The 10,362-nt window shown below is 35.5% G+C and overlaps 1 protein-coding gene across 7 annotated transcripts in view; it reads left to right on the top strand.

Moving 5' to 3' along the window:
* The window catches only part of mtmr3 (myotubularin related protein 3), a 53,102-nt gene that overhangs the window by 3,309 nt on the left and 39,431 nt on the right, over positions 1 to 10,362 (top strand). For 5 of the 7 annotated variants that reach the window (XM_028824405.2, XM_028824403.2, XM_028824399.2 and 2 more), the window contains exons 1-3: positions 715 to 892; positions 7,917 to 8,052; positions 8,908 to 8,997. In XM_028824405.2, the coding sequence (XP_028680238.1) occupies positions 8,050 to 8,052; positions 8,908 to 8,997 (93 nt within the window). In that variant the 5' untranslated portion in view covers positions 715 to 892; positions 7,917 to 8,049. Of the gene's footprint in view, positions 1 to 713; positions 893 to 7,916; positions 8,053 to 8,907; positions 8,998 to 10,362 lie in introns of those variants that run through there. The other 2 variants (XM_051921548.1, XM_051921549.1) reach the window with 2 other exon arrangements.

Raw genomic sequence — 10,362 nt, 5'->3', positions numbered from 1 at the left:
TAAAAAAAGGTCTGGTTCAATGTCTATTTTATTATGGAATCCTCACATTTAAAAAACGCTAGAAGAGGCATATATAACAAAATCAAACAATTTAAACATGATGAATTTCAAGGGAAGAAAGTGCACTTTAAAATGAATATGCTTTAAATAACAATATGCAAAAATTCTTTTAAATATTAATATAATTTACAACGGCATATTTATTGGACACAATCCGACTGTATTTAGGTGATCAATTCTAAACCACAAGGTACCCAAGTTTTTATTTTTTAAGCTCATTATAGTTTATACGACAATTAACTTTAGTGAACGCAATCCCAAGGTTTTGTTCATGGGTAGAGAACCATACCGTAGTTACAAACCTTGTGCTTTTTGTTGTTTTAACTGTGTCGCCGATGTCGGACTTGTATATTGGTAGTTCTTTATGTATAGATAAAAATACCTTCTTTAACAACCTTTCCAGTTAAGAACCAAAGAAAATGGAATACGATACGAAAAACAAAAATAAAGGAGAGAATAGGTAACGAGTATATTCGCTTAGTTACTTTTCAACTTCTTAGAGTTTATCAGCCAAGGGGTAATGGAAATGTTGAAATTTCCAAAAAACGTGTATACATTTTAATGTGTGAGGGTATTAATTAGAGCCAACTTCCACAAATAATTTTTGGGGGGCGTGCACGCGTACGTATTTGCGTATTACGTCACTGAAAGACACGGCGTGACGTTGTGCTGAGGGGTTGATACCTTGATATGGCGTCTCTGGTCTTCCCCGGCGCGCAATGAGCGAGAGCTGTAGTGGGTTGTTGACTCTTTTTGTTGTCGTCTGCCAACTGGTAATGCGTCAAGTTAGAACGTAAAGGACCTATCCTGATCTCTTTGCAGTTGCTGACAGGTAAGCCTATATTGGGCAGAAAGGTTTGGCTGCGGCCTCTCTTTGCCACCGGGCCCGCCCTCCATCTCGTAACAACAAAAACAACAACAGTGGTGGCAGCGGCGGGCACGACAGGGTGTTAGGCTTCGGGATAACGTGTGGCAAAAGAGCAGGAGTTTCCGCACGGCTGCAGCTAAGTCTTCGGTGATGTCACAAGGAAGCGGCTGCGAATGGTGTGTGGGCAAATGTGACGCTCGCAGGCGCGGAGCTAGTGAAGGGCATCACGAGCGAATGATCAAATGTAGAGAACGTGTCTACGTGTAGAATGTGTGTGCAATTCAGCTCCCTCCCAAGCACAGTCTGTCCATGTTAATTCGATCCAGTGCCTTATTGCGAAGGAAATGGTGCCAATAAAAGAGACGGCAGTTTGCGAGTTGCAATCAAAACCCCGTCTGAGCAGTGACCGTTATTAATACAGATTGTCAGCACTTGGACACAGACCAGTTAACAGTTGTGAATAATGCCAAGTCTAATCGCTGTTTGTCAGATTGTTGCGATCCTTGTTTAAATGAGTCATGACTAGAAACTATTGTGCTTGAAATTTAGAGCGCATCTCGAGATAAAATACTTAAAAGATTAATGTAAAGTGCTCAGGCCGCGTGAAATTTGTATGCTGATACTGATAGGCTGAAATTACCAGGGAAAATTTAACGGTGATGATAATCAAATTAACAAAGAACGTTGGTAGAAAGTGTATTCTCAAGTTAAGTTTTTCATTCATATTCTACTATGCATGTTACACCTGTTGCAGCTCCTTGTTACAGTTTGCTTTTGAACATTTTGTTAACATAAATTTCGTACTCTACAAAAAATATGAATCAACTGATTTGTCCAATTACGTCATCTAGTGGCAGTCATTCATTATTTCAAATGCCAGCATTCGTAGCTTATGAATACCTCAAATATTTTAACAGTATTAGAAGGCAAAATGGGATGTACATTGCAATTGTGCTTTAGAGAGAAAATTGCTGCTAGTTTTACCCAAAACGTTCAAGCGACTATGGATAATATTGAATAAAGAAAAGGGATGTTTTACAGTTTTCTTCTAACTGCAGTAATATGCACTCTCTTACCATAACTATATAAATGGGAGACCACCGTTTTCTTTTTCACTAATTTGAAGATAGTGAATTTCTTTCTGCAAGTATATTTAGGAATATTTCCCTAAAGTTATTTTCACACCATGAAATTGAAAAAAAGTTAGAGATTCAGTCTTTTTGATTGTTGGAAACGTGTCTCCAATCATTTTTTCTTGGGGTGGAATTTGCTTTTATCTGTTTTTTCTTTGACAAATGAACAATTAAGTCAGCACTTTTATCATATCCATTTTCATGTGTATATACTGCTTGTAAAACAAAAGACAAACCAAGACATACAAATGTTTATTTGGCTGATGTTGAAATTAATAGATAAGCTGGTTATGAGTCTAAGAATACAGCATTACTTAGAAATACAGTTCACAAACTCGATGATTGAAAAAGTGTACAGTATATTCTTATTTAAAATGCAGTTGGCCAACATGGGTAAATTCAAGGGGCATCCTGGGAGGTATAGTGGTAGTGCTGCTGCCTTGGACTAAGGACATTGGAGTTTGTGTCCCAGGTGTGCTCACAGCATAGAGTCTGCAAGTTTCCTTTGTGCCCCATTTTTTTCCCAGTCTAAAACATGCAGGGTAGCTGGACTGGCAATGCTGAATTGGCCCTAGTGTGCAGGTGTGTTAATCCTGTGATGGTTAGGTGCCCAGTTCAGGGAATATTCCTGCTTTTCACTCGATGCTTGCTGGAATAATTTGCTGTTTCCCTGCAACCCTGCTTTGGATATGTGCATTTGTAAGTTGAATGAGTAGATGGTTATATCCAGGTAATAGCCATTTAGCTGTTTTACTTAAGATTTAAAGCATCTAAATTGTAATAGTTCAGTCTTTGCCATTTGTTTATATCTTAAGAGAACACTTTCACAGGTTATTCTGTCTGCAGAAATGCAGTGACAGAATGCTTCTTTTGACAAGGACAGTTGGTACTGTTGTCAAGTCTTTCTGTTTAAATAATTTATCTATTAATCACAGTAAGGGAGTGACATGCAGTATTTGCATTACTTCATTATTTTAGTTGTGTTCATCAGTCAGCTCCCAGATAACAGGTGTAGGTGTGAAAACAGAGTTGTGGGCCTATCTTTTTGGAATGCAGTTTGCTGTTTGGAATGTTCTCATTTTTTGCCAATCTGTTCTTTTAAAAATTTGTAAATTCAATCTCCGAGTTCAAGGTACAGTTAATGATAATAATTAATATATGTAACTGTTTGGCAGCAGTTGGTTGTTTAAAAGTTAAATTTTTTTTTGTAGAGTTCTAGAATAAGTTAAAGATGCAGCACTGTAAATGCATTACAAAAATCATATCATTTACATTTAGGTAAACAGCAGCAGTCCAAGATTTTTTTTTTTGAACGGTATAATTCTATACATATTGACAGCCCTTATAATTTAAAAATTCACTACCAAAGGTTTAGTAATATATTTATTTGCTACAGTCACAACAAAAAAGTAATTATCAGGTTATAGGCATATATTTATTAATAGTCCCTGAGGAGAATGCTAATAATTAAGAAAATACATCCATCCATCCATTTTCCAACCCGCTGAATCCGAACACAGGGTCACGGGGGTCTGCTGGAGCCAATCCCAGCCAACACAGGGCACAAGGCAGGAACCAATCCCGGGCAGGGTGCCAACCCACCGCAGGACACACACAAACACACCCACACACCAAGCACACACTAGGGCCAATTTAGAATCGCCAATCCACCTAACCTGCATGTCTTTGGACTGTGGGAGGAAACCGGAGCGCCCGGAGGAAACCCACGCAGACACGGGGAGAACATGCAAACTCCATGCAGGGAGGACCCGGGAAGCGAACCCAGATCTCCCAACGAGGCAGCAGCGCTACCCACTGTGCCACCGTGCCGCCTAAGAAAATACAATGCAAATAAACTATTATCTGATTTGTTTAAAACTAAAAGAAGACATTGAATTTTATAAAATTAAGCCACCAAAAAACTATTCTTCCATTAAAAGGTTGTTGTCTTACAGAGAAAACCTCAGGCAATTGTAGCCCTGTAATGCCCAGTACAAACAGAGATACCAAAATGGGCGTATCAGAACACATGCCTAGGCATACAGTGTCTTTAATGCAATATGACATATGGTGATCCAACCAAGATCCTTCATTTCTTTAAAAAAAAAAATTCATCTGCATTAAACACCAAGGAATTGGTAAAACATCACCTAGTTTCATCAGTCTTGATTCGGATAAATAGACCTGGTGAAAACCTATTAAGTCCATAGTTTCAATGTCTGAGTGGTCAAGAGTGCAGACTGGCGGAAGCATGGTGTAATCACTATAATGGTATGAGCTATGCGATTGTTGAGTGCATTCTGTCTCATGATATAGATGGTACAACTTTTGAATGACACATTTTTATCTGAAACAAGGTGGACAATCAGGTGCATTTTCTGATGGAGAAAGGTTACACATCTGTTGTTGCTTTTTCAGCAAGATTTTAATCCATACTTCAAGGCTATAAAAGTTCAGAAGTTGTTCCAGGAACAGTATTGTAATTTATTGTAACTTTACAATAAATTAATTTATTATGTAGCAGTTTCTGTACTTGTTTATGGACAGATTATTGCTGCCTTGCCTCACTAATTTCAGGTGACTCTCAGCAAGTAAAAGTACCATGAAATTTTCACGAGTAATAGGAAAATGTTTTGTGTACAGAAAACTGGTGAGGTGAAAGCAGCCAAGAACTGGTGTTAGGCAAATGTTCATTAACTGCTGTGTTCTGTCTTTGTTATTGGAGTGTCTTTCCCCCATGTGTTTTTAATGTCTGATTAATCATTTTAACTGGAATCTCTCTTTACCAGGCTACAAACAGAAAGCGATAAGTTAAAATATTTTAACAGGGTTCATTGATAAGGGGTGCGGTAAGCCTGGCAGACACAGATTACAAAAGTTGGTACATACGATATGCCCAGAAGCAGCATCGAAAACTTGTGTTCTGTTTTCCTCAGCTCAGCAAGCAGTAGTTAGACATACTTAAATAAATGTTTACAAATGTGTCTTCAGTTAAGCTAGTTGAGAATCAGGTGCTTTTAAAACACAAGTCTTTCATGTTTTTGTTTTATGAAAGATTTATTTAAAAAGTAGTAGCTTATGACACACCTTTAAAATTTCACAAAAAAAAATCAGGAAGTTTAAAATTTGCTTTGCTAATTAAAACCACTTTGAGATAGCAGATTATGAAACACATTCATGTTTACAACTTCAAAAGTTTGCCAATAAATATGTAGAAGTTTCAAAATTAAATCCGTACCCTATGGTGGTTGTCCTTCATTTGTGTTCCCAGCCCTGTATCTAGTAGTTAATATGCTGCCGTGGTGCATTTTCATTATGCCAAAAAATGTATACATTACTGGAGGTGTTTTCATTAAAATGATATACCATTGTTTAATTTATGAGACCATCACATGCTTCATCACTTTACATTCTGCAGACGACAGTCTTCTTTTAGCATTAGCTAACTCATTGACTTGTGAAACACTCTGACTTTAGTACAGATTACTTATGTTGATGATTTTTGCATTACTGTATTCAGAATCTTATGTGCTTTAAACTTCTTTCTTGACCAATATTTACAGTATAGTCTGTAACTAGAGAGATACACAGGTGCTTGTACACCTGTTTAGGTTACCATCATATATAAGAAGTATAACATCATTTAAAAATATCCGAAGTATGACATCATTAGAAACGTCAGTTGTGGTACACTAAGTGCTACAAGCAACAGTTTAGGATCTGCAGTAGCTTTTGGCTACTGCATAAAAATAGCATTACATTCTTAATTATATACATTTTATACTGCAGTACTAAGTAAAATAGATTTCTTTTGAATAAAGTATGTCTTTAATAAATCTTTATAAAAAATAGGAAAATGTAAAATTTTTTTTTTTTGTATAAACTTAATTTAAACATTAGAAATACTTCACAATGATTAAAATATACTTTTGCTTTCTCAGCTTGGTTGTCCAGCAATAGAGATGCAGGATATCAGCCTATTGTAGCTGGGTCAGGTGCAAGGAAGTAATAAAGACAAACAAGGTGACTGTCCATACACACATACACTACGCCACAACTGTCTTTTTTATAATGGTCCAAATTAAAGATATTGCACAACTTCAACCTTGCTCTTTCTTTGAAAAGTGTGACTGGGGTCACTTCTGATAGATAGATAGATAGATAGATAGATAGATAGATAGATAGATAGATAGATACATACTTTATTAATCCCAAGGGGAAATTCACAGATTAGGGTTAGAGTTCAACTCTAATTCTGGAGTATCTAAGAAAGATTCATGCAGACAGGATGAAATCATGCAGGCTCCACTTTGTCACTGTTTTGATATTTTAGTATTGCAGTAAGTATAGGATGCAAGACATACTTTAAGTGTGTGGTAGGTATTTTACTTGTGCATTGTTGATGCACAGTATACTGTAATGGCAGATAATGCAAATGTTATGTTATTTTTAAATTATGTTTTAGAGTGGGCTGAGAGTGAAGGGTGGTAATTATTAGTTGATTAAGAATGATGTGTATTTGTGAATTGTTTACAATGCAGCATTTTTCTAATAGGCATTATGAAAAATGTAATAATATCATTTGATATTCATTTTAATGGCAACTTTATTGATCTTTTTAATGTGATGTATGTACAGGACCATGTGTGTTATGGATTTGATATGCAGAGTATACACGGAAATAAGTTATAATAGTAGTAATTTAAATGTATTTCATGTTTGAAGAAATTTGAATATTTTTTTTACTCCTTTTAACAAAAGCACATGACTAATTTGATACTGCCATTCAGGTAAACTGGGAAGTGCAATCTTTTTACTGCTAATACCAACTTTTTAAGAAGCTTTTGAATATATGTCAGGTACTACATTTGAATTTAAATGTCACCAGTCATATTTATTTTTCTAAGCCTTGTATACACCACTGAGTTTTTGATTTCATTAATATGTTGGTTTACATTTTTCGGCAGTCTATAATTTGTTTTTCTGCTGCCTGTCTTTCATTTTCAGAATTGCATGTTTGGGGGGGAAAAAAAGCTTTTTATGCAGGCTTTCAGTGAATTTTTCTTTTTTGTGATGGACAACGAGGCAAATCATAACTGTAGCATTCTGTAAACTTACAATTATTGATATACAGCTGAAAATCATGAAAATAGCTGAAACTTAATGCATCATTTTAGAGGAAGAACATGAAATTAAGAGTGTTTGACACATTGTCCAGTATTTAGAATATTTTAATACTGCATACTGCATGTCATGTAACCCTTGCTGAACTAAAAAGGAGGATTGAAGAGGAAATCACTCGCATTCCTCTTGACCTGTTAAGTCGAGCAATGCAGAATACAGGCTGTCAAAATATATACAGAGAAATGGACATTGTCAACCACTAAATCTTTTTCCTTTTAACCTTTGGCTTGTCTTAAACTGCATTTTTGTGTATTTTATGGAAAGTATTTTGTCAAGTCAGTGTCCACTGTTTCACTAATTTTCCTCTCTGTTAATGCTATAACAGTTCTTGATTAATTATATGGATTTAGTTTATCACGTCATTCAACCTTTTTTTATCACGTAGTTCTTGATGAATCCCAGTTACATCTGGTTAACATTTGGGCAAGCAAGTACCTTATCTTTATGGAGCACAGTTTAATGTCATAGTTATAAAGGTATTGGGTATTCTTAAACATTTCTTAGAGACAAAGCTATTTGTTTTTTTTTAATATATATATAAAGAGTGTTGTAACCTAATAACATAAGCTTGAAAAGTTTGTTATATATTAAAATCAGTATTTTCTTTAGTAATATTTTAAAAGTTAGACTTTTACTTAAGCTTTTCTTTAACAATATTAAATTTCTTTCAGTCCTACTGTGATTTGGTGAACCTGGCATTGGGAGGAGACTGGCACTTTGTTAAAGCTACAGAGACTGGGTCAGAGGCCGTGTCCGGCTGAGGTCCGGACTGGGACGAAGGCCACGTCCGTCTAAAGACTGGCTATGGTAAGATAGTATTAATTTTATTCTGACTACATACAAATCTAGAATTTTTTTTTTTTTTAATAAATTTGATGTGACTCTAGTTCTGTATTGAATAATTTTAAATAGTTTTTTTAGTTTTTCAATTAAGTTTCTCTGTATATTATATGTAGTAGATAATGTTTAATGTACTTTTTGCAGTGTGATCTTTATGACTATACTAAGTTTTACCAGATTTTCATTCTTTGAGCAAGTTATCTTAGTGAATAATGAATTTTAGTTTATTTAGCTCTGAACGTGATTTTAACTCCTGAGTCTTCAGTCTTACTTGTAAAAAGGTTCCTATATATTCTTCAAAAAGATGATCTAAACAATGATGCATATTAATTCCTAAAATACATTTCAAATGCACATGCATTACTTTAAAGCACTGCGTTATGTTATCATTTGTGTTAACTAGGTCCAACAGAAAGATGAATGTGGTATCTTGTTTTAGGTTAAATTTATGTAGGAATATTGGATATTCTGAAGTATTTAGTATAATCTATCATTCTCTTTATATGAATGATAAAAAAGGAAAGGTCTATGTCCTCACTGTCCATGCAGATTGTTTTCATTTGTCTGGTATGGCATCAGTTTGGGCACCAAAGAACATTCCTCACTTATTCCTATCCTGTGGCATTATAGATATGTAAGAAATAAGGAGACCTGATAATATTAAATTAATTGGAGTTAATTAAACTGATTTCCTCTCAATAACTACCCTGCAGTTAGTTTTAGTAGATTTGTTTTGGAATATACAATTAATGTGGACATTTTTGTTAAATATAAATTCTCTTGTAGTAAAATATTTAACGTAATGTTGACTTTCTTACTGAGGATGAAGAGGCACTGCCAAGCCTGGAAGATGTTCAGGCTAACCAGATCTTCCCTCGAAAACATCCTGTTCTAGAAGAAAAGAATTTGCAGGTAAGTAGCTTTCTGTTATTATCCCAAGTTTTTTTGCTTGAACCCAGGTGGGACAGCCATCCTCCCAGTAATCGATTATTAGAACTTGGCATCGAAGGCTCCTTTGTGAATCTTTTGAAATTTTACATTTAAAATGTCCCAATAAGTTTTTTTTTACGCCAACCTGTTAGGTGTTATTCTCTTTATGGTAACTTTGGTTTGTGAAACATAGTGAAGCTAAGTTCATTGACTAAATATTGCATCAAGTAACCCAGACTAGAAGGAAAAAATCCTAATGGTTGAGTGTGTCAGGGTCTCTTAGATAGTGGTCAGGATTAATTAAGCCTTCTATAGAGCTGGCAAAGTTTTTAATAATATTAGGCTTTTTTTCCCCCAATGATACGTGTAGATTTTATTTTAATGCATTTCATAATGCAAATAAGCAGCTGCAGAGCGACAACAGTGACTGGTCAGTTTAAGGATAGTGTGCTACCTAAAAGTTTTCTGTAAGGTGCTAGAAACCATGGGCACTCTGAGACTGAGAGCATGACAGCAGCACGGTACCATAAATAGACCTGCACTCTGCTCCTTCAAACTGTACACATGAGTCGCTGATTAATCTGCCTCTTCTCAACCACAGGGCATGCATGTTGTTTGAGAAGTATAGTCCCATTACCGACAAAAGTTTTTATATATTATACACCATTTTTTTCTTCTCTCAGTGGCACAAATTTAGCAGGTTGGTTAATGGGAGGTTTCACAATTATAATCATGATACCTATTCAATTTCACTCATATTGCTGGTTCATCACTGATACTTGGTTAACAGTAGTCAAGATGTGGGATGCACTGTCCCTACTAAGCAATCCTGGTTTTGAGCCCGGTTGCATATCTCTAAAAATAAAATATAATGACTCGTCAAGATAAAGAAAAGTCACCTTTTCTGGCTGAGTTTTGCCAAAAAGTACTGAATCACAGTGATCTCTTAGATTGGGCATTTGTGTAAGAGATAACTGGGCCAAATAACTCTCTCTGCTTTTCCATCAACTCGTAGGGGGAAAGCAGGTCAGGAATCCCGATTTAATCGACTATTTCCTCTGCCCTAATGGATATGTATGTATGTATGTATGTAAAAATCAAGCAAATCACTACTTGTGTCATGGACTGTAGTCACCTCAGGTGGGGGCACTTTTGTTTTCCACCATTAATGGTTATGCCATAAGTCAGAAAAGAGAATTACCTCCAGGTTTACTTGTCATTCATACCTTCATAAATGAACTGTTTTGCCTAGATGTGAATGTATATAACTGTTTACCTGTGTTGCAAACCACACCCCTTTTTCTTTACCATATATAAATAAAAAGTGGGTATGGTGTCCTTAGTAAG

Source organism: Erpetoichthys calabaricus, chromosome 18, assembly GCF_900747795.2.
Source record: "Erpetoichthys calabaricus chromosome 18, fErpCal1.3, whole genome shotgun sequence".
NCBI lineage: Eukaryota > Metazoa > Chordata > Cladistia > Polypteriformes > Polypteridae > Erpetoichthys > Erpetoichthys calabaricus.
Note: the sequence above shows the minus strand (reverse complement) of the source record. Positions and strands in the feature narration are given on the sequence as shown.